The following is a 25,070-nucleotide window of genomic DNA, read 5'->3' on the forward strand; positions in this document are numbered from 1 at the left end:
CGACACTTTTGTTCAGAAATGTAAGTTAATTTATAATTAAAAAAATGTAAAATTAAGAGGTCAGAATCAAAATGAAACACTGTTAAATTATCAGTTGACCCAATATGACATCTTTCAATGGTTTGGTTAGAAAATGTTGTCCAGATTTTGACTTTTCATGCTAGGTCAGTGTGAAAACACTTTTCAAAAACCTTGAAAATTCTCATAAGCTGGGAAACGTTTCCTGCTCAGCTCTAGAAGGTAGCTCCATAAAGTGAACAGCACATTGCCCATTTGTACCGAGAGTGTGACCTAGTTTATACTATTGAAGTTGTATGGGCAGTTTAAGAGATTAAAAAGAAATTACTAGAGCAGATAAGAATATTCATTATGAAGAGCTTTGTGATGAAATCCAGCAGTTCTCACCCTCCTCCCTCCCATTCAGAAAGTTTTCTGCATAATATGGGTATTTATAATATATTTGGCTTTCATCATTTTGCAACGTAAGTTTTCATGAAAAATGCCATCTTACTGGTTGTTTTAGTTATTTTTCTTTTCTTCTTCATCATTTCACAGGGCAGTGACTGATTTGATATACACATTTATCTTTGTGTCATACACAAACCTGGTGTTTTCTTCTAGGTGTAAAATAAAACACCTATGTGACTTAGGAACCATAAATCCCATTTTAACAAGTGACTTCAGAAGTATCTCCCAATGCGGCCCATGTGCTTTTTAAAATCCCACTAAGGGCCTATCTCCGTCTTTAAGCACTTAAATACCTTTAAGAATCTGGTCCTTAGGCATTTAGAAGCCCAAGTTTCATTGTTATTTACTCCTAAGTGCCTGCAACCTACAGGTGTGTAAGCACTTAGGCATTAAATCAATGGGAACTAAGAAGGATCTGGGCCTAATTCTCTTTTGAAAATGGGACTTTGGCACTTTTGAAAATTTTAATCTCACAACTTATTACTGTAATTCATTTACCTCAGATACAGTAGATCATAGAAACTGAAGAGAACTCCACAGACAACGCTGCCTTGGCTTGCATGCTGAACTCAATAGGGTCTATGGGAACAAGGTAAGTCAGGACAGACTGACCTTACAGAACAGCACTACTCATTATTTCAAGTTCACTCCTCTGTTGTTTTTCTTTTGTTTTTGTTTTTTGGTATTGCACCTTTCATTTGAGGGACTTGGTCAGATATTTTAAAGGGCAGCCTCACACACTTGGTACTGAGGGTACGAGGTCTGGGCCCATTTGTTTTCTCTGCATTACAATAAGAAGGGGCAGTCTTGTCTACTGAATAGAGCTCTGGAAGAGGACTCTGGTGACCTGGGCTCTGCTCTTCCATCTGATGATGATCTGCTGTGTGCAGGGGCAGCTCCAGGCACCAGCACGCCAAGCGCGTGCTTGGGGCGGCAAGCTGCAGGGGGGCGCTCTGCCAGTCGCCGCAAGGGTGGCAGGCAGACTGCCTTCGGCAACATGCCTGTGGAGGGTCTGCTGGTCCCACGGCTTCGGTGGACCTCCTGCAGGCATGCTGCCAAATCCACGGGACCAGGGAACTCCAACAGGCAAGCCGCCAAAGGCGGCCTGCCTGCCGCGCTTGAGGTGGCAAATACCTAGAGCTGCCCCTGGCTGTGTGGTGATCTTGAGTGAGTCACTGCACCACTCCATGCCTTTGTTTCCCCTCTTACAGTTTGTCTACTTAGATTGTGAGCTCTTCCAGGCAAGGATTATCTCTCATTATGTGACTGTACAATGTCTAGCACAAAAGCACCCTGACCTCAGTTGTCTCTGGTGGTACCACAACTAACTAATAAGCTCTGCTAACTCAGGCAGTTCTATAGGAGGTCATCTTGTCCTGGAAATTTCCCATTAACAGATAGAGCTAAGGTCATCACCTTTTAAATTTAGATTTTTGAGATAATGTTATCCCATCACAATGTGGCATGTGGATTTATTCACAGAAGCAAGCATTTTCAGGAATTTTATAGCTTGCTTGAGACAAATCACACAAATTTTTCTCCCCAAACTTGATCAACAAACTTCAGTGGAGAGAATAAAAATCCAGTAAAATGGAGCATTCAAAAGAAACCAGAAAAAAGTGGTCTGCTGTTTTTTGTGGCTCTAGACAACTCCATAAGATGACTTTGTCTAAAAATGCAAATGCTCATGGGGTAACACCAGATATTTTTTCATAAACAGCACCAAGATGTTTTTGTGCACTTTAAAACAATTCTTAAAATGATGTAGATTTAAAATAGGAAAAACAGCAGAAGACAAAACAAACTATTTTCTTTTCAACATTTTTTTTTAACTCTGCCAAGGTCTTCCCTGGTAACAATTTCTTCAAAGTGTTCCAATTCAGGGCTCCAAGGTGGTGTTTGTTTGCGAGCAGAGAGGAAGGGATGGGAGTCGGTATTCATTTGGAATGACTATAATGGACTTGTCTTCATGGATTACAACTAAATTCAAATAATTATACAGACAAAAATATGATCTACATTATGCACAATCTAGCTGGAGCTATCACACAGGGTTTGTCACATTCTCTAGGTTAAATAAGCTTTGAAAAATCTCTTCTTCTACCTGCAAGGCAGAGAGAAGAATTGCCATTTACTTTTAAGGTAAAATATAATTAGGTTTTCAAACAGTTTAACCCAAGTAATGTTTGTTTAAGATTCCCTAACCACACTGCACTGCCCTTAACACAGAGATTCACTAGCCTACACTTGGGTGCTCTGTAGTGGATGAAGACCATGTTGCGCTGACAGCAAAGGAATTCAGTTCCTGTATTCTCCATGCTGCTTTTTCTTTCTTTGTGGCAGTGCTCCAAGGGACAAAGGTGACTTTATGTTTTTCCTGTCTCTTTCGGCTTCTTCATCCTCGTCGTATCTTTCATCCTCATCTTCATCCTCACTATGATGAGGGCTGGAATGCTGAGAGACAGAAGGTGATGGTGGTACTGATGAAGGCCTGGGGTACCTGAAACCTTCCGTCTGCCAGAGACATAAGCAAGAAATAAACATTACACCAGTGCAGCTTGTTTAGTTACACAGAGTGACGATAGGTCGATATATCCAGACGGCCAAGGCAAAGATGATGTATAAGTAGGGCCCTACCAAATTCACAGTCAATTTTGGTTAATTTCTCAGTCATAGGATCTTAAAAATATGAAATTTCATTTCAGCTATTTAAATCTGAAATTTCATGGTGGTGTAATTGTAGAGGTGACCCAAAAAAGGAGTTGTGGGAGGGGATCGCAAGGTTATTGTAGGGGGTACTGCTACCCTTACTTCTGCGCTGCTGCTGGTGGCGGCTTTGCCTTCAGAGCTAGGCAGCTGGAGAGGGGTAGCTGCTGACCGGCAGCCCAGCTCTGAAGGCAGAGCCGCTGGCAGCAGCAGCTCAGAAGTAAAGGTGGCAATGCCATACTATGCCAACCTTACTTCTGCGCTGCTGCCAGCAGAGCTGGGCCCTCAGTCAGCAGCTGCCACTCTCCTCTGAAGGCAGCAGCGTAGAAGTAAGGGTAGCTTGGCATGGTATGGTATTGCCAATCTTACTTTTGTGCTGCTGCTGGTGGGGCGCTGCCTTCAGAGCTGGGCACCTGGCCAACAGCCACTTCTCTCTGCCCGCCCAGCTTTGAAGGCAGTGCAGAAGTAAGAGTGGCAATACCTTGACACCTCCCCCCCCCCAAAAAAAAATAATCTTGTGACCTCCCTCCACAACTCCCTTTTGGATCAGAACTCCCAATTTGAGAAATGTTGGTCTCCCCCATGAAATCTGTATAATATAGGGAAAAAGCACACAAAAGACCAGATTTCAGGGAAGGAGACCAGATTTCATGGTCTGTAATGCGTTTTTCATGGCTGTGAGTGTGGTAGGTCCCTGTGTATAAGGTAATCAAGGCTACATCTGCCTCATACAACAAACTTAGACTCCCTTAGGTCTATTTATGCCCATGTGATAGGGGGTCAAAGCTGATGTAACTTACATGGAGGAACCACATGAAAACTAACTGAAGTGGGATGGAAGTGTTCCCCATCTGTTGTGTAGCCTACATAAGGGCCAGGCAGAATTCTGAAGAGTACAGGGGCTGTCCTTTTCCTTCCCCTCTGGGGACCATACACAGCCTATCACTCTCTCAGCCCTGGCCTACAGAACCATACTGATGCAGCCCATAAGGAGTATAGCAGCGGGTGTGCTCCCCTTGCTCGACAAGTAACTTGTGGAGGCATCCTGGGGCTCTCTCTTTTCAGCAGTGCAATCTGTTTTATCCCTGGGCCATGCCTGGCAGGCATGATCTAGCCCAAACACCTGTGATTTTTAAATAAAATTTTAACAGGAAAAGTTATTCTTCATGGCAACACAGGGCTGCCAGTTTTAAAATGCAGTGACGTGGGAAAACAAAAGAAGCATCTATAAATTAAGGGTTCTGCTCATTTTCCATCTGGTAACTCAGAATGGCCAAAACTCTCCCAAATCTACACACAGTTTGTCAAACTCTACAAAAAACAAAATTCAGCTTCAAACGGATTAAAGACCATTCAAAAAGTGAAGGCTTTGTCAGGCCTCTGTTTTCACACTCGCAGCTGTGCCTGTATTTCACTGCAAATGCAGTTTGGTTCGTGCTGGTACTTTCAGGCACCTTAAGGTACTTAGCTGCTCACAAAACACTATTTGCGCCTCAAAAAGCAGAGCCCAGATTTTTGAAAAGTTAACCCTTGGTGTGAAAATTTTCGCCCTAAGAAGAAAATAAGGATTGTATGCAGAATACCTGTCTCAGCTTTAAGTATAATGTAAAGCTTTTACATCTACTATTATAATCTGACATTTGACTTTATTGACAATCTAAAGAAAGCTACCTTTTGAATAAGATGTAGTACAATCTTCAACTCCCTCTATCTTTGGAGGCGTTCAAGGCTGGTTTTGTACACATGGCTAAATTATTATAACACCACGGCCATATCATAAGTCAGCTCCAAGATCATTGCAAAGCTAGGTTTCCAGAGCCTCTGTCATACTCTAACACTTAACAGTCTGGAAGGAGTTCTAACATAGTATTAACCTAGCACCCTAGTATGCACATTCATTTCAAATACTGAATTTAACTCCCCCTGCAGCAGCTATAAAATGTAGCAAAATACAAAACAATGAAGTAGATCACTAATCTAATTTTTGATGAGCTAATTGGTCTCACAAGTGTCTACTTCTATCTTTCCCTTTAAAATTCCCCCATGTTTCTTAAATCTTCATTATTAATAGAGATTGACTGAAATCTTAATTTTGGGTCCAAAACCAAAATACATAGTCCAAGCCCATCTATTGTGAGGTGCCAACACTAACTCTACCCCTAACCTTAGCCAACTCCCATCAACTTGAAGATTCTCGAAACTTCCAGGATAAATTTTCCATTAACACTAAGTAAACTGGTTAGTGGAGTTACTGGATTTACATCAGTGCAACAGCTTGAAAAATCCCTCTCAAATCTCTCTATCAGGGATAGAATCGAACTCCCTAACCTGAATACTCCTGAACATAGGTGCGTATGAGCTGAAATCAAATCTCAGTCTGAACTTTCCTAAATTTTTGAGTGTTCACAATTGCCAACTCAGATCCAAATCCAGATTTAGGGTTTTGGTTTCGGCCTCCATCTCTAGCTATTATTTTTTTAAAATGAATTGGCAGATGAGGTTTTAAATAACCAGGTCCTAAATTTAGAATGGAGCATAATGCCACTCCAAATGGGAGCCATATATATGGAATATACTACAAAAGAATATTGAACGTGTGGCTTTACTCTATCCTCAGCCTTCCCCTCATGTACACTATTCAGATTATTCCTGACAGAGATACAAATAATTTGCATGAAAATATGAAGAGAGGCTGGATCAGGGAGTGTATGTGCAACAATTTGCAGACCCTGTCTCCTTGCCCCTATACCTTTTTCCAGAATGCCCCTTTAAAGCTCCTGTAGCAGAAGGCCTGCAAAGCAGCCTTCCTATGGGTTTTATGGGGAGCAAAAATAGAAATTGCCAGTTTCTACCCAGTAGACCAGATCCTCAGCTGGCCTAAATTGGCATAGTTCCATCAAAGTTAGTGTACATCAGCTCAGGATCTGGCTCTGTATTCTAGTTTATGGGATTTTCTATTGGGCATCCATAGACTCCATCAGAATTTGGTAAAACTTGACTATAATAAAAAATATTAAGTTCTTTACGCTCGTAGGTTCATCAGTCCTCTCTTTTTCTCTCTCAAGACAGTAGCTGAAATGCAGACAAAAATCACCTATGAGGATAGACATACCTTTGGTGGAGCATTTGGTTCCATCTCAAATTTATCTGGGAAAGTTCTGCTCAGAGCCAGGTGTCTGGCATGCATGTAGTACTGCAACAGAAAACAGAGGTCTACATGTGCAAAAACCCAATGAGGACTTGGGCACATTTAGGCAGTGAGAGGGAAAGTAACACCAGGGCCAGCTTTATGACCCACAGGGCCTGATTGGAATACTCAGTGGCGGTTTGGGGTTTCAGCGGCACTTCGGTGGCGGGAGGTCTGCTCCGGGTTTTCCACGGCACCAAAGGACACTCCGTTGCTGAAGACCCCTGGAGCAGATCCCCCATGGCTGAAATGCCTCTAAAGACTCCCGGAGCGGGGCCCCCTTAGGCGCGGGTGTGAGGGCCTCTTCGGCACGGGGTCTGATTCCGGGGAACTGGGTGAATCAGCTTAAAGCCGGCCCTGAGTAATACTATTGTCTTCTCAAAGAAGATGCTGAAGAAAGACTGAATGAATCTTTAACTGAGGCTAACGCAGTTGGGATGGCCCTTGTGAAACTGTGGACACATTGCACTGAAGTAATGATCAAATCCTGAGAGATTTATACTGGAGTAACTGGGCAGAATCTGCTTCTTTGGCTGCAGTGAAGATACTCCTTAATCTCACAAAAGTTTAAGAGAATGGACTAGGGTACCCACTTCAGCCAGTCTAGTTTTCTGGTGGAGGCGGGGTGATTCTTTTATCCCTAAAAATATTGCACAGGTTTCTCTTTCCTGAGTGGAAATAAATAAATACATATTTATGCTCACGAATGTAATACTGTAACACACAGCACACATGTTAAAACTGACTCGTCCTTCAAAATGAAGGCATTGTAAGAAGAGATTTGTGACATTGACATGCTTTTGCAAATTCAGAAAACCAGTCTGATGGTTTTGCAAAACTTCAAACTCCATGGGATTTGCACATTTTGAGGGCCCACACCAAAATCCCAAATGGATCAAAATGCAGGATAAGGCACATAGTAATTAAAGCAGTGGTACATTTTACTCATCTCATCATCTGTGAACTTTAGAATACTGATCTACCTCTCTCTGCTTAATGTGTGGTATTACATCATTTTCTGTACTAGGCTAAGGATGTTATTTGGCCTTCACAGCACAGTCCTTGTTTGGGGATGGTGCAGAATCCCAAAAGGTATTTTAAGAAGAATAGGTGGGATTTTCAAAAATGCCTAGGGGACTGGGGAGCACAAATCTAATTGAAAGTCATTTACACTTTTGCTCCAAAATCACTTAGGTGCTTTTGAGACTCCCACCCAATGCCTCCCAAGGTCTAGGGATGCTGCTGCACCATTCCTGAAGAGTGTATAATGCCCACGCTCCATTGTCCAGTTTGGAGAGGCTCGTGCTGCCAGTGGCATGAGCCTTGTGCAGTCTTTGTGCTTGGGAGCATAAGGATCACATTGTGTTTGGCTCCTGCTTGAAACAAGCAGATCAAGGGGATTCTTCTGCTTGGGAATAAGTGGGTACTTGAGTAAGTTAATAGGGAGACTTCCCTGAACTGGGGCCTTGGTGCTAATGATGACAGATTCTATCCCCAAAAACCATTGTGGTGGATGTGTGTTTGGGCCAACGGCTTGTTATATACCCACTAAACACAGTTACATACCCTGCCTAAATATCTCCAGTCCAGTAGGTCTGAGAGCCTCTCAGTTCGATTTCTCTGGATGATCCTCTGACGCCGTGACTGCTGGCAAAATCCATACAAGAACTGAGTCAGCTGGTTACATGACTCATCAGGAGAGCGGTACCTCCTGTCAACTATGTAAATGCCTGAGGACACAAACAAAGTTGCAGATGAACAGGTATGGAAGTGAGCATTTCGCCTTTTAAATTTAATTTCTATCTTTCTTTACACATAATCTTTTAAATACAACATGCATGGACTTGTTTTTTTAATAAGTGGAGCAAGAAATGACAAGTGTTTCAATTCTAACAGGTTATTTCAGCAGCTGGTGAGAAATGTTTTTGATTTTTTACCTTTCGGGCTGAAATTTGGCAGATCTGTTCTCAGCTCAGGAAGGCTTTTATTGTTTTAAAGTCTGTGCAAAAATGGTCCAAATGCTTTTGTGCGGTAAAAAAATATTCACTTTTCCATTATAAAAAAAATTGCTACCTTTTCTTAAATACCTTTGGTGGCTCATGGTATGAGGTGATGGTGTGAAATTTAGCAGAAAAGAGACACAGGCTATGTATTCTCTGCAAAAGGTGGTGTGTTTTTATATTGAGACAGCTAACGTGAGTTAGCTATCTCAATGTAAAATCCAAGTGGAGACAAGGCACAGCTAATTATTACCTCAGTGTTGCTAGTCAAGATCAACACTTTATTCTGCATCTGTGGTTGAACATGACTTGCAACAATGGGTAAAAACTATAGTGCTTTGTTGCCACTAGGATTTTACAGCCAGACAGCTATCTCCACGTAAATACCTAATTTTGCAGTAAAGACATCCCCATGCATGTACTTTTTGGAAGTTTGGTGAAGATTGGTTGTGATCTGTGAGAGTTATAAGGATTTGTAAATAGGCCTTTGCTCATGCACATCAAATTCTGTAATTCAATATCTTTATGTTGTGCCAACATCTTGTTCTTCTTCAACCTCACTCTAAACACCAACTGTTTTGAAGGTTCAGGGCTATGGCATAGATCTTACACTATTTAGGCACCGATCTTGCATTGATTTCAAGCTTGTGGGCCTTGATTCTCATTTATAATAAGGCTTCATTACATAATAAAAGTGCTTTAAAGGGGCCTTATTGTAAATAAGACTCTCAGTTTGGTTTAGTCAAGTTATCCTCTCTCTTTCATGGACTCCACAAACTGTTGCTGCTATTCCAATAAATCCATCATGGATTCTTAACGCAGAGGCATAGATTTCCACCACTCCCTTAGAAAGATGAATATATAGTCTAATTGGAAGGAATTGAAGGAAGGAGTTAGTTGAATTGGAAGAAGGGCTAACAAGCTAGCTGGGTTTGGGGAAGACCAAAAAAAGACAGGAGAGGGAAGAACTGGAAGGTTTTGGATAAACACCTAAACTTTCAATTCAAACCAAATATCTGAACTTTGGGGTTTGTCCATCCTTATTTAGCAAGCAGAGAAAGTGCAATATGCAGTCACAAAACAGCTAGTTAGTTGGGTTCCGAAATCTGATGAGTTTTGAAGCACTGTTAACAAGCTCACCATAAGCAGCTGGGTCAGCTACATGCTCCTGCAGGAAACAGCCAAATCCAGAGAGGTTTGTGGTCACACTGGGAATGCCCATGACAGTGCACTCAGCTACCAAAAGAGACATAAAAAGAGATTTCATGTCAATGTGCTTGGCTCCGTTTCATCTTGAGTGGATAGAAACAGAAAATAGAATGATGTAAAGCCCTTTCAGTGCCAGAGCTGGTCAGAAGGTTTCAATAAAAAACATAATGATTTTTGCTGTGTGTTCTTCCCTCCCCTCCCTGCTCCCCCCCCCTCGCCATTCAATCAGAAAAGTTCAAGGCAAGTGACATTTTGATGAGAAATGGAAATTTATTCCTCCCCGCCCCTTTTTTTGCAAGCACTTATTTCTGTTTTCCAGATAGTTCTAATTAATACCCTTTGTGAGCCCAGTGTTCACATGTGGGAGCCTAAATCCAATGTCCAGATCCTTCCTTTGGCTTTGAAATTGGCACCTGCTGGGTGCACATGCTCATTTCATGTACATATTTGCAAACCTAACTGCCCAAATGCAGGACTTGGGCCTCGTAACTAATCTCCCACATTTGTAAACTGGGTTCTGTATCTTACGCCACAGGGAGAAAAATCATAAAAACATGATTGATTTCAAAGCCATTCTATCCAGTATTTTTCCAGTTATACAGTAGATGCAGGGCAAATTGTGCTATAAATCATAAATATGATATCAAATTGTGTTCTCCTTTTATTACTATTACACTGGTCTACAATTTTTGAGAAGTCGTCTGCTTCAGAGATAAAATGTGATATTTATTATGTATTTTGATGTGCTGAATTCAAATATGACAATTAAAACAACTGATTGACTACTGTTTCTAAGATATTTAAGTTTTTACATTTTATGTCTATGATTAAAACTCTACTATCTACACAATATACATAAATTGTAAACCTAGGTCTTTTCATGTGTTTATGGTTGCTTTACATGATATTTCACCTGTCCTGTTTATGTAACACTTTAAAAATCAGCAAAAGGGTTATATAAATAAAATTTATTATGAAACAAAAGGCAAAAAACTATTATGTACATAGTTCAGTCTTATTCGGTGCTTCTTGGCTTGTCTCTTGTATTCATTAAATGGAGCATCTCTTGTCACTATCCAGCAATAGTCTGCAAGCATTGATGGGCTCCATTTGCCCTGATAGCCTGCCAGGAGATTCCACTGCTGTAGTCTGGAGCCCAACAGCTCTGCCTTACTCTTGGGTAGTTCCAAATCCCTGACAAGGTCATTCAGTTCACCTTGTGTTATGAGGTGTGGTTCAGAGGAGGAGGATGGGAGAAAATGTGGGTCCTGTGACATTGATGGTTCAGGACCAGAAGTTTCATCCTCTTTCTCTTCCTCATCTGACTCAAGTGAGAATGATTCTGGTGCATAAGGAACCGGCAGTCCTTCTCTGTGGGGGTACTGGGCGTATAGCTGATGGAATGTTTGGATAATGCACAGTCCACTTTTTCTTCTTTGACACACCTTTCCCAACTGGAGGCACCATGCAGAAGTAACAATTGCTGGGATGATCTGTTGGCTCTCTCCAAATCATTGGCACTGCAAAAGGCATAGATTTCCTTTTCCTGTTCAACCACTGGCGAAGATTTGTTGCACAAGTGTTGCAGCATATGTGTGGGGCCCAACTCTTGTCCTGATCTCCAATTTTGCAGCCAAAATAAAGGTGATAGGCTTCTTAACCATAGTAGTTATACTGCGCTTTTGTGATGCAAAAGTTACTTCACCACAAACATAGCAGAAGTTATCTGCACTCTTCACACAAGTACGAGGCATCTCTGCTCACTTTGGCTAAACAGAAATGTGTCCCTTTGCAAAATCAAACACTGACAAATAAGAGAGCACGACACTGTATGATTTCTAGAGCTGATATAGGGCAATTTGTTCAGCAGAGTGATATAAGCTTCATTATGATTGTATCATCCATGACTTCTAGGAATAACATGATGCAATTTATATCATGTATGATGCAATACCAGCTTCAGATTGCATCATTCATTGTTTTGCCTAAAAAGCAAGTACTGTCCAAACCCAGTCACAGATTTATTCATAGATCCAGTCAAAGATGTATTTTAGTCATTTCTGGTTTAAATTGAGATCCCTTCCCTTTATAACTCACTTATCCTCCGTCATTCCCAAGTCAAGGGTTGTATATACTGACCCAATAGCATATCTTGAAAACTAGAGCCAATCAACAATTTTAAGCATCATTTTCGTTCTCAGTGACCCAGAATTAGTAAAGTTGGACTACATTTATTTCAGAAGCATTTTGGCTGTAGAGAAGTGTTATTATTATTATTAACTGAACACCAACAAGTTCTTCCATAAAGGAAGGCATGTTCTCTATACAAAGCAGCATACAGTTTAAATCAGATGTTAGCTCTTTAACCCTTAAAATGCCATTAAAAACCTATATGACAATAGGACTGATATCAGATATAGAATTTAGGATTAGGATGGAACTAAAAAAACATCAAGAAGGGTCTATATTTTATTCTTGGGAGATGCATATGGGTAACCCATTAGGATGAGCAAAACCACTCCCCCATACTGAGTGCCAGCCAAACTTTTCTGTGTTAAGCTAATCTAAAGTCTAACATCAAAATCTTCCCCAGCTCTGACATTTTTTTTCCCCATATCCTGGTTTGGGATGGGACAAGAAGAGAAAGTGCTGAAATACAGCCAGATAATTGTGACCCAGTTGGAACAGGAGACAGGAAATTTTAAACGTTGTCTGAGAAAGCTTGATCTTGTGATATTTCTACTCAGATTCACTGGCTAACTACAGATGTGCTTCAGATAAGCACCCACACTTTCAGATGCTTATCATAACTAAGGGAGATATTGTCAAAGGCATAAATGGAAATTGGGCACTTAGCCCTAGATCCTCAAAGACATTTGGGCACAATGGAAGTTAGGCACCATTGTGTTAATGGACATTTGGGCACAATGGAAGTTAGGCATTTGGGCCCTAATTCCTAGGTTGAAAACCTGAGTGCCACTGCACCTTTAAATGTCTCACCCTAATCCTATGAGTTTTATCTATTACTACTTGTAAGTTGTCATCTTCATTTTTGCTACTTCCGTTTGTGGTTGGCAATTTTTATAGCCTTCTTCCAAGACTCTTGATCATATGCCAGGCTGTCATGAAGATTGGCCTTTGTGAGCTCCACTGATATCCAGTTCATGTACTGAGTCCTTGGTCTCTGTCGCTACTTCTAAGAGTTCATGGTAAATATCAACAGAAATATCCAGCAGACTGTGAAAATATTAGGACCAGATAGTGTAAATGTGCATCACACCATTGAAATCAAGGCAGTTAGGTCAAATTACACCAGCTGAGGACATTTTGGATTGCATCTATTTTCTTGCCTCATTATTACAATATATACATTCCTCCAAATCTCTTTTTTTAAGGGCAGATGCTTGATGTTACTGCACACAAAATGGACTTGTAACCTTTCTGTCTGCTGTAGCATCAGAAGACATGTGATTGTGGGAAAGTCAGGTTCCAAAGCAGGGATAACGCTGGGTGGTTTTCCATTAATGGAGCAATGCCATTTTACATCAGCTAAAAATCTGGTCTAAGAACTCTGCCATCAGCAGAAGCTTTGTAACGGAGAGGAAACAGAGTCAAAAGCATTCTTACATCAATACAGTAGAAACTGAATGGCAAGCTACTCCATCTTTTTAAATGCCCCGAGTGGTAAAATGCATATTAAACTTCTGACAACAGTCAGCCTAAAGATTGCTTACCTGGAGTGTAACCCCAGGGCTCATAGTATGAGGGAAACACCCCCAAGTGGCAGCCTCTGACAAAATCTTCATAGTCCATGGGTAATAATGGACTTGTTGAAGACAGGAACTCTGGGTGTAATATCACCTGGATATTCAAAATTTACATTAGAGCCGAAAGAAAAATAGAATCAATATTTTTAATTATATAAGAGATCAAGCAGTTAGTGCCTTCATCCCTAGCCTAAGACTAGGAATCTGGACATTGCCTTCTATGTCTCTCCCTAATTCTATTTGTATATAGTCCAGTTTGATAACATTCATAATTTTTGGTACCTTAATTTGTTTCCCCCCGCTAGAGGAGATTTTGGAACAAATTCATAAACTAAACAGTAATAAGCCACCAGGACCAGATGGTATTCACCCAAGAATTCCAAAGGAACTCAAATGTGAAATTGCAGAACTACTAACTGTAGTCTGTAACCTATCATTTAAATCAGCTTCTGTACGAAATGACTGGAGGACAGCTAATGTGATGCCAATTGTTAAAAAGGGCTACAGAGGTGGTCCCAGCAAGTAGAATCTGGTAAGGCTGACTTCAGGATCAGGCAAACTGGTTGAAACTATAGTGAAGAACAAAACTGTCACACACATAGATGAACATAATTTGTTGGGGAAGAGTTAACATGGTTTTTGTAAAGGGAAATCATGCCTCACCAATCTGCTAGAATTCTTTGAGGGGTCAACAAGCATGTGGACAAGGGGGATCCAATGGATATAGAATATTTAGATTTTCAGAAAGCCTTTGACAAGGTCCCTCACCAAAGGCTCTTAAGCAAAGTAAGCTGTCATGGGATAAGAGGGAAGGTCCTCTCATGGATTGGTAACTAGTTAAAAGATAGGAGGCAAAGGTTAGGAATAAATGGTCAGTTTCCAGAATGGTGAGAAGTAAATAGTGGTGTCCCCAGGGGTCTGTACTGGGACCATTCCTATTCAATATATTCATAAACGATCTGGAAAAAGGGGTAAACAGTGAGGTGGCAAAATTTGCAGATGATACAAAAGTTCTCAAGATAATTAAGTCCCAAGCAGACTGCAAAAAGGATCCCTCAAAACTGGATGACTGTGCAACAAAATGGCAGATGAAATTCAATATTGATAAGTACAAAGTAACACACATTGGAAAACATAATCCCAACTATACATATAACATGATGGGGTCTCTGAAAACATCCACTCAATGTGCAGCGGCAGTCAAAAATGTGAACAGAATGTTGGGAATCATTAAGAAAGGGATAGATAATAAGTAAGGCTAAGATTTTGTCATGGTTATTTTTAGTAAAACTCACGGACAGGTCACGGGCAGTAAACAAAAATTCATGGAAGCTGTGACCCGTCTGTGGCTTTTGCTGCTGCAGGTTTCCCCCTGCCACTGTGGTGGCTGGGAGCTGTGGGGGATCCCCCTTTGCACACCACAGCTGGGAGCTGCAGGGTGACCATATTTCTCAAAAAGAAAACAGGACACCCCCAGCCACTCACCTGAAGTGTTTCCCTTTCCACTACCCTCACCCTGTGCGAGACTGGAACCCTGAGGACGGCACCTGTCGCTGCTGTCCCCTGTTGCTGGAACCCTGCCAGGACCCTGCTAGCTTGCAGCTGGAGTCCAGCAGTCCCTGCGGCTGAAGCAGAGAATGTCGCAGAGATCTCAGGAAGTCACAGATTCCGTGACTTCCATGACCTCTGTGACATAAATGTAGCCTTAATAATTAGACAGAAAATATCATGTTGCCTCTATATAAATCCATGGTATGTCCACATCTTGAATACTGCGTGCAAACGTGGTCGCCTCATCTCAAAAGAGATATACTGAAATTGGAAAAGGTTCAGAAAAGGGCAACAAAAATTATTAGAGTCATGAAGGCTTCCGTATGAGGAGAGATTAATAAGACTGGGACTTTTCAGCTTGGAAAAGAGACAACTAAGGAGGGATATGATAGTGGTCTATAAAATCATGACTGGTGTGGAAAAAGTAAATAAGGAAGTGTTATTTACTCCTTCGCATAACACAAGAACTAGGAGTCAACAAATGAAATTAATAGTCAGCAGGTTTAAAAGAAACAAAAGGAAGTATTTCTTCACACAATGCAGAGTCAACCTGTGGAACTCCTTGTCAGAGGATGTTGTGAAGGCCAAGACTATAACAGGGTTCAAAAAAGAACTAGATAAGTTCATGGAGGATCAGTCCATCCATAGCTGTTAGCCAGGATGGACAGGGATGGTGTCCCTAGCTTCTGTTTGCCAGAAGCTAGGAATGGGCGACCGGGGATGGATCACTTGGTGATTACCTGTTCTGTTCATTCCCTCTGGGGCACCTGGCATTGGCTACTGTCGGAGGACAGGATCCTGAGCTAGATGGACCTTTGGTCTGACCCAGTATGGCCGTTCTTATGTTCACCCCTCTACATACATGTTACTTTTCTTTTATGATCTCTTCTTATAAACCTATTGTGGAAATAGTGTTGACATCTAAAACTATTCTTCAGATGGTTCATTGGTGACATCATCCTCTCTTCTTAATAAGGAAAACAACAGAAATGAACATTATGGGTTAGGGCAGGGGTGCCCAAACTGTGGCTCGCAAACCACATATGACTCTTTTACTGTTAAAGTGCAGCTTGCGAAGCCCCCCACACCTCCCCCCAATTTTCCACATACCAGGCCTGGGGGGAGGAGGAGAAGCTTGGGACCTCTACTTTGCAGTGGGGTGAAGGGATAGCGGCTTCTGCCCAGCATGGAGGGGGTTCCTGGGGCTTCTGCGTGGTGGGGAGGGGGGTCTTGGGGATTCAGGCCTGTGGGGTGCTCCTGCTGGGGCTTGGGGCTTCAGCAAGAGCTGGCCTGAAGCCCTGAGCCCCATCAGGAGCCTTCTACAGGGCTGAAGCCATGAGCCTCAGCCCCCAGCAGGTGTGTCCTGGCTCTCGAACTGCTGAAGATTGTTGTATGTGGCTCGGAGGGCCAGTAAGTTTGGCCACCTCTGAGTTAGGGTATGGCATTTAGCCACAGCCCAGAGCAAGGTGCGGTACTTAGGTACACTGCCCCAAAGGAGATCTCACGAGGAGACACAATCCCTCTCTGAGCCACATAAGACTAAAGGTGACGATGTAAGCCACATCACTCACTTTGAGAACCCTGCCCAGATGTGTGGACAGAAAGAAGCATTGGAGTATGGGCTCAACCTTTACTGGGCTTGCCTACCAGAAATCTATGGGGTTCATGTGCATTGCAAGGGTTGGAAGGTGCTCTTTTCCTCTCTCTATAATATGGCCCTGTTTTAAATTTGGGTAAACAACATATAAAGGTTTACTGGGCTGCAGGCCCATCAGATGAAATTCCAGCCTCAAAGAAGTCAATGGAAGTTTAGCCATTGACTTCAATGGGGCCAGGATTTTAAAAATTGTGTCTAGAATGTTTTAACAACAGCTATGCCACCCCTAACATGAAATGCCTAATTTGAAATTCTGTGGGTAATAAGCAGATGATGGTGTCTGTGAAAAGTGACTGGCTGTTGCTATTCCAAGAGATGTTGGATATTTTATTGCACACATCTCTAGTAAGAATAACCACACTTCCTCCAACACTAACTAATTAGGCTGAGGTAGTTTAATGAAATTCCATTAGGAAGAAAGAGAAAAAATTCACCAAGAGATATTGTACCTTAACTCTGTCTGTGCGGTTATTGAAGAGTCCGATGCGCCGGATGGTATTGAGGATTGGATCATTGGAATCATCGATCATGTTGTGGGTGGTCACTGGAGGCAGAGACTGTCGCTACATCAGAATAAAGGCAAACTTTGATTAAGGCATGAAAAACTGCTGGCAAAGAATCCATTAACATGGAGTCTTGAGGTGAAATACTGGCCCTGTTGAAGTCAACGGGAGTTTTGCCATTGATTTCATTACGACTAGGGTTTCATCCTTCAATTTTAAGGCCAGAAAGGAACATTGTGATAATTTAGTCCAACCTAGTGCATAACACAGTGCCATAGAATTTTACCTAATAATTCTTGAATCTAGCCCAATAAATTCTGCTTGTAATAGATGGTATCTTTTACAAAGACACTCATTTTGATTTAACGATTTTAAGTGATGGAGAATCACCCACATCCCAAGGTAAGGTGTTTTAATGGTTAATTATCACCACAGTTAAAAATGGAAGACTCCAGGAATCAAGAAGGGATGGGAAATAAAACAAGGGCTGAGATGTAATAGGACAAAGAATTGTGAAGAATTTGAATTTACTATTAAAAGGAGAGGATCAAGGAATTCAGGGAAATACATCAGGTGGTGGGAGTGCTCTTGCACTACCAAAAGTAGTTAGGATGGTTTGATACTAATTCTTAAAAAGAAACACGGAGAGAATGGAAAAAACACACAGACTGCATTTAAAAAGTTGCCTGTATGAGAAACGTACATGATGGAAAATGATTCTCCAATTCATACATATCCCTGTTCACTATACATGATCTTTATATATGACTGTGTTTATCTTTGCCATCCAATAGCTGTATAAGTAATGACTATTCTCTCCGACCTGAGTTGAAAAGATGGCTCGTTTCATAATGGTTACATCATCCCGGTCAAGGATCTTGTTCAGATCTGGAATTTCTCCCCTGCAAAGGCAATACAGACAGGGTATATCACCAAATGGCTTGTTATTGGTCTTTTTGGAAATTATGATTAAGAGTTTGCATTAAAGTTATGCAGAGAAGATGACGAAACTCAAATAGAGCTGATCCAAAATTCACTGAAGTCAATGGGCATCTTTCCAGCCTTGTCAATCAGCTTTGAATCAGGCCTTTATAGAGTTTTTTTCTGTTTTCTCTATATTGTATCTATATGACTATCCTGTTCTCTTTCTCTCCTCCCCGCCCCCAGCTTTGCTGCAGTTCTCCCTTAGAGGTATTTGGAATATTTGAAAAAGAAAACAAGTCACAACACCTGTCATGAACTCTTATTTCTATTTTTTTTGTCAAAATTTCATTTTCATTTTTAAAAAAATCCAGTCAGTTCTATAGCTGAAACCAAACAGAACAAAAAAGTGTAAAAAAAATTGTGTCAATTTTTCATAGACATTTCGTTTTTGTTGTTTTTTCCAACCCAACCTTTTGCATTTGGGATCATACAGATCTTCCAACTCAGGTTAAGATCCCTTTGAAATCAATGGGAGTATGACCTATAAAGGAGTGCAGAGACTTTCTTCCTTTTTACTATAAGCAAAGTTTCAGTATATCAGAGTTCCACTGTATTTTATCTACCTAAGCTACTTATATGGCCCCATTACAATAATACCCCACAGTTCTTAATGTATTTATCTTCACAACACCACACTGAGGTAGGGAAATACTACTATCCCTATTTTTTAGATAGGGAACTAGGACAGACAGACAAAGAATAACATTTTCATAAGCACCTAAGTGACTTAGGAGCCTGCATCCTATTCATTCTCAATGAGACTTAGGCTCTCAAATGCTCAAGTCACCTTTGAAAATGTTACCCTAAGTTACTTATCCAAGCTCACACAGGAAGTCTATTGCGAAGGAGGGACTTGAACATGGATCTCCTAAATTCCTAATTACACAGTTTGTTCCTGTCTCTCCCCTCCCCAATTCTTTTCTTACATACATAATACACATATATAAACCACACAGGTGATACAGCTGGCTCCTCTGAAATATAAACACAAAGTGACCTACATACTCACTTCAGTAGTGCATCATAGAGTTTCTTTCCAAATTTTTCTTTCACACATTGTGCAGTGTCCCTGGTAAAGAAATATGAAACACGGGACATGTCAGGGGCAGGACCAGAACACACAGCATTTCTGCTGGTGCTCTAACTTATGTAGGGGGACCCAGGAGCAGGGGAGGCAGAAAGGGAGCTAAGGCCAATTCTCAGCCATACTGACTGTGATTTCAGCACAGTTAAGGATATGACCCACAGAGATTTTCCCAAGGCCAAAAATGAAGTCAGTGGTAAAACCAGGACTAGAAATTGTTAGTGCTTATTTCCCAATCCCTTACTCTGACAAATAGACCTCGCTAATTCTCTGAAACAGAAAAACAGCATTGCAATGTCTTGGGTGGAAAAGCAGTGAAATGGGACTCTTTTCAAGGTTGAGAGGTTTCAAATTTAACCTAACCTGTTGGGAAAAGAGAGAGAGAGAGAGAGAGAGAGAGAGAGAGAGAAGAAATAGGTTTGTTTTAAAATTCCCACCTGCAAGAGCCTTCAAAAACAAGGGATAGGACAAACTGTAGATAAGCTGCAAGCTGTTCCTCCTGATAAATTGGTTTGAAAACCAGATAACTTCTTGGCAAACCTAGGCCAAGTTGAAATCTCACAATAAAATCTGCACCAGACAATTTTTACATGGTTTAACATTTTGTTGTAGCCCTTTTGCACACCAGTAAAAAGCTCAAGTACAACTTGCACTTAGCATATCCAGCCACTAGATGGCATTTCACAGAACATAAAGCACAGCTAAAAACACTGCACTCAAAAACCAGCAAATGTAGTGTAAAGTCATAAAGTACTTCTATGGGACTTTTCCTGCCTTTTTGCTTTAAAGCACCTTGAAAAAACTGGATTCCAGCTCCCAAGCGTTGGTTGCCTCCTGGATTACAGTGGTTAGACTCTATATCCCACCAACACAAATCATAAAAAGCAAGGCAATAAGAAAGTAAGTCATTCACACCTCTTTGGATCCCCACTAAACAGCTCCCCTTGTCAGCTCCAACCACCTCCCTTCCACCTACATAGTTTCACCTTCACTTTGAACAAACAGCCATTACCTCAAAACTCCTTCTATCTTTAATGGTTCTGAGCAAGCTTTTCAAAGGTGTTCATAGGAGCTGGGGCACAGTTGCCCTTTTCTGCCTTTGGAAATTTCCCCCAGATGTTTGTGCACTCAGATACTTATGGTGTAGTGGTAGCTAACTGCAAAACCTTAACAGTGACCTCAGAAGCTTTAATGCAAAATAACTCCTCAAACATATGGTATGTGTGATAGACAGATGTGCTGATTGCAGCTGGGCAAATTATTTTTTGGTAAATGGGAAATTAGCTGAAAAATGCATTTTTGGGTCACAATCTATTCATGAATTGGGATTGAATTCAGCAAATAGTTTCAGCTCAAAACAAAATTAGATTAAAAAAAGTTATAACTGGTCAGTCATTTCAGAATTAAATGTTTTGATTTTTTATTTTGAAACATCATTTTGTTTAGGGAAATTAAGGTGTTTTTTTTAACAAAGCTGAAAAACACCCCAAAATGACCCCCAAAAAATTTAAAACAAGCAAAAAAATATCAGTTTAGGTTAGAACAAAACTATTGTTTTTTTAATAGAGATTTTGTTTAATTCTCTAAACTGAAAAATCGATGATTTACTCAGCTCTAGTGCTTATCTATTGATATAAAAGCATCTGCAGTCACTCAAAGTTGTGCGTTAAAAGCAAGTGTGCTGAGGTTGCAGTATGAAAAAGGAGCACTGGATTGTGTTTCTGACAGTGTGGTAGGCAGTATGAAAGTGGAAAGGAATACACAAGTCTTTCTCCTTAACTTATTTCCACGCTTTTAAAATTATAGGTGGATGGAGCATACCCTGCCACAATCTTAACTGGCAGTAAATGCAGTTTTTGTGGGCTATTAATATAGAGTTAGGGTGTTTTGACAAATTACACTGTGCATAGTTCTGTTTGTGCTTTGTACTGGTGTGTACAAGTTGGCACTTGCCTCTGCTGGTGATATTTATAATGGGTTGGCTACACCAGTGCAAACCTCCAGCATATAGATTCTTAGATTCCATGGCCAGAAGGGACCACTGAGATCATCTAGTCTGACCTGCTGTATAGCCCAGGCCACAGAACTTCCCCAAACTAATTCCTAGAGCAGATCTTTTAGAAACACATCTACTCTTGATTTAAAAATGGTCAGTGATGGAGAATCCATCATGACAGTGGGTAAATAGTTCCAATGGTTAATTACTCTCACCATTAAAAAATGTACACCTTATTTCCAGTCAGAATTTGTCTAGCTTAACTCCCAGCCATTGGATTGTGTTATATCTTTCTTTGCTAGACTGAAGAGTCCATTATTAAATATTTGTTCCCCATGTAGATACTTCTAGACCAAGGGTCGGCAACCTTTCAGAAGTGGTGTGCCGAGTCTTTATTTATTCACTCTAATTTAAGGTTTTGCATGCCAGTAATACATTTTAATGTTTTTAGAAGGTCTCTCTCTACAAGTCTATATATTATATAACTAAACTAGTATTGTATTGTAAAATAAACAAGGTTTTCAAAATGTTTAAGAAGCTTCATTTAAAATGTTGATCTTACATCACCGGCCTGCTCATCCCACTGCTGGTCTGGGGTTCTGTTCATCTAGGCCGGCAGTGGGCTGAGTGGGACCTGCGGCCAGGACCCCAGCTGGGAAGGGTCTGGCAGCCAGAACCCCAGACCGGCAGCGGGCTGTGCGGGGCTAGCAGCCGGGACCTCAGACTGGCAGTGGGCTGAGCTGCTCAGCCTACTGCCACTCAGGTGTTCCATCCGCTGGCTCCTGCCAGCCTGAATCCCGGCTGCTGGACCCATTCAGCCAGCTGCCAGTCTGGGGTCCCGGTCCTGCCCACATACAATGGATACCTACCTTCTCCCTGGTTCTGGCCCATTCTCTTCCTCTCTCCGCATTGAGGTGAGGGTGGGAGTGGACCGAGCACAGGGCTGGGGGTGAAATGTCTGGCCAGGAGCTAGAATGAGGGAGGGGGCTCAGGGTTGGGGTGTGGGGCACTTACCTGGGCAGCTCTCATTTGGTGTGAGGGGTGCAGGTGGGAATGTGAGTGGGGATGCAGGAGCTCCCGTTTGGTGCTCAGGGTGGGGATGGGGATGTGACGGGGTGCTCCTTGCTCCCTGTCCCCTGACTGCCCTGACCCCTATCCACCCCCCCCCACCCCCTAACAGACCCCAGGACTCACATGTCCAGTCCAACCCTCCCCCCTGCTTCCTGACTGCCCCCTCCAGAGACCCCCACCCCTAACCACCCCTCCATCCAACCCACTCTGCTCCCTGCCCCCTGACTGACCCCACCCATTATCCAACCCCCCTGGACCCGGACCCCTTACCTGCTGGGTTCCCACTGATCCGGAGGTTCCTGCTGATCCAGAGCCCCGCAGTCGCATGCACAGCGCTCTGAGGGGCGGGGCGGGGCTGCATATGGCAGTGGGGCTCCGGATGACCGGGGAGCGTCTTTTCCTCCCCACGGAGCCAAACGCTGCCTTGCAGGAGCGTGCAGCCCCGACCCCCAGAGCGCTGTACGAGGCGGCAGAGCTCCAGGGGAAGGCGGGGGAGGGGCCGGCGACTTGCTGCGCTCGGCCCAGCGCTCCAGCCCTGGAGTGCGGACCCTGCAGCTTGCAGCATCAGCAAGATTTTTAATGGCACACTGGGGTCCCGGCAGGCCCCAGCGTGCCATTAAAAATTGGCTCACGTGCCATCTTTGGCATGCGTGCCATCGGTTGCCGACCCCTGTTCCAGACTGTAATCATGTCACCCCTGAACATTCTCTTAACCAACATGGATGTGCTGCACCAGCTTTAAACCAGCAGAAGCTGTACTGATGCAAGCCTTGCATTACAGCGATATAATGTGTCTGCAGTGAGGATTTGCGTCAGTGTAGCTACATCAGTACAAATATCCTCAGTACAGACAGGCTTGGTGTCAGACTGTCCATGCTTGCTGCGAGGTATGTTTCTCTGCAATGCAGTAAATATGTAAATGTATGTTGTTTGTGACCATTCAGAATTATATCATCTTTAGAACACAGAGTTGAAGTTTGGTTGTTGGATTTAGCATGGAGGTCAGCAACTTTTCAGAAGTGGTGTGCCAACTCTCCATTCATTCACTCTAATTTAAGGTTTCGTGTGCCAGTCACACATTTTCATATTTTTAGAAGGTCTCTTTCTATAAGTCTATAATATATAACTAAACTATTGCTGTATGTAAAGTAAATAAGGCTTTTAAAATGTTTAAGAAGCTTCATTTAAAATTAAATTAAAATGCAGAGCCCCCCGGACCGGTGGCCAGGACCTGGGCAGTGTGAGTGCCACTGAAAATCAGCTCACATGCCACCTTCAGCATGCGTTCCATAGGTTGCCTACCCCTGATTTGGCGTATGGGTGCTGGGTGGTGTTGGTGGTCTTTGCTATACAGGAGGTCAGACTAGAGGATCTGGGGGACCCTTCTGGCCTTAAGCTCTATGACTCTGAAGTTACAACCTAGTGTTCCTGGTCAACATTTTGTTTATGGTGAGAGTTGAAATGATATGTTTTCTCTACTTCTTTCATTTTTACTATCACTCATTGTTACTAATGTTTATTTTTCATGTCTAAATTAAATCTTCTTAAGAATGAACACTATTCAACATGTAAATATGGAATGGGGCTATGGGGTGTATGTGGAAGAGTGGGGAGGGCATCAAGCCAGGGAGGCTGCAGGGGCATTGGGGCCAAAGGTGTAGGAAGGGAATCTGTGCTCATCTAAACAGCAGGGGTCAGAGATTCAGCAGAGAACTCCACTGACCAGCATTGCTCTCCAGCCCCCAATGCCAACATCTATACCTTCACATATTTTCTCCCTTCATGTCCATTCTAACCCTCATCCTGGCCCCACCCCCGCATTCCCAGGAAGGTCTTGATCCTCCCCCGTAAGAGTCCCTGTTAGTCTGCTCACCTCTGGTCCATCAAACTGGGGTGACCTTCCAGCAAGCCACACAGGGTTAACCAGAAATGGCAGTTCTGCTCCTGAGTCAACTCAATCTGTATGACCCCACTTCCCTGACCCTCTTTCAAAAGTGTCCCAGCCCTCAGCTGTTCTGAGAATGCATGCGAGTGAGAGACGTTTGGGAGTCATTGAGAATGCATTCCCTTAGCTAGAGGAAAGAAAAAAGAGTAAGTCTAGCAGAAAACATTGCAAAAGGGGCGCTTTGAGCAGTTTTTCTTTTACAAATTGCATGGAAATTTCAGTGGCTTCCTGCAGGGTTTTTGTACTAAATTTGGAGACTGAATTAAATCAGTGTGTGAAAGAGAGGGGTTATAATTATCATTTAAGTGTCACTCTCAATGCATCCTTGACTGTGGAGTTTCTTTTGCTTCCTCCCTATCAGTGGGCAGAGCCAAGTCTGATGGCCGCTTTTAATGTTTGGAAGAGTCTAGATGTGATGTTTGTTATTTACTCCATCTGTAAAATGAGCTGAACCCCACTGAACATTGCAGAACGTTGGATTCTGATCTGAATTTTGCAGCCTGGGGCCATTTCTAATGAATATTTGAGGTGAACTGGGAGAAAACCAAGGGAACTGCGCGTGGAAAGTTAAATAAGGCTCCAGCTGGATTCATGCCACAAGCTACCTCTGAAACTCATTCAGATAGGATAGGCTGCTTATTTCACAGCACAGGAAGATGGGGCTTTATATCTCAGATCAGACAACTTCTATCCCGATTACTGCCAGCCTCTTTTGGCATTTAATCTCCATGGCATCCGTGATATCAGCTAGTGTTACAAGGTAATGCTGATGGCAGGTCCTTTTATCCAGCAGCTTAAGATGATGATTACTACAGTACTGCATATGGTTGCTCAAAGGCTGTTCACAGCTTGAGTACCTGCAAGCAGTGCAGGTACAATGCATGCTGTATGGTTTTAACTTGCTGAGCTGAGGTAGATGGGATCAATTTATCCTGAGTTGCA

General features: G+C 42.3%; 1 protein-coding gene across 2 annotated transcripts in view; it reads right to left on the bottom strand.

Moving 5' to 3' along the window:
* Window positions 1-2,690: 2,690 nt before the first annotated feature.
* Window positions 2,691-25,070, bottom strand: part of GYS2 (glycogen synthase 2) — an 81,629-nt gene continuing 59,249 nt past the window's right edge. For both annotated transcript variants that reach the window (XM_030553382.1, XM_030553372.1), the window contains 8 exons: window positions 19,042-19,101; window positions 17,872-17,950; window positions 16,995-17,108; window positions 13,305-13,431; window positions 9,502-9,597; window positions 7,928-8,091; window positions 6,287-6,367; window positions 2,691-2,982 (listed from right to left, as the gene is read on the bottom strand). In XM_030553382.1, coding sequence (XP_030409242.1) covers window positions 2,767-2,982; window positions 6,287-6,367; window positions 7,928-8,091; window positions 9,502-9,597; window positions 13,305-13,431; window positions 16,995-17,108; window positions 17,872-17,950; window positions 19,042-19,101 — 937 coding nt within the window. In that variant the 3' untranslated portion in view covers window positions 2,691-2,766. The remainder of the gene's footprint in view (window positions 2,983-6,286; window positions 6,368-7,927; window positions 8,092-9,501; window positions 9,598-13,304; window positions 13,432-16,994; window positions 17,109-17,871; window positions 17,951-19,041; window positions 19,102-25,070) is intronic.

The sequence above is a fragment of the Gopherus evgoodei genome, chromosome 1 (assembly GCF_007399415.2).
Source record: "Gopherus evgoodei ecotype Sinaloan lineage chromosome 1, rGopEvg1_v1.p, whole genome shotgun sequence".
Classification (NCBI taxonomy): Eukaryota; Metazoa; Chordata; order Testudines; family Testudinidae; genus Gopherus; species Gopherus evgoodei.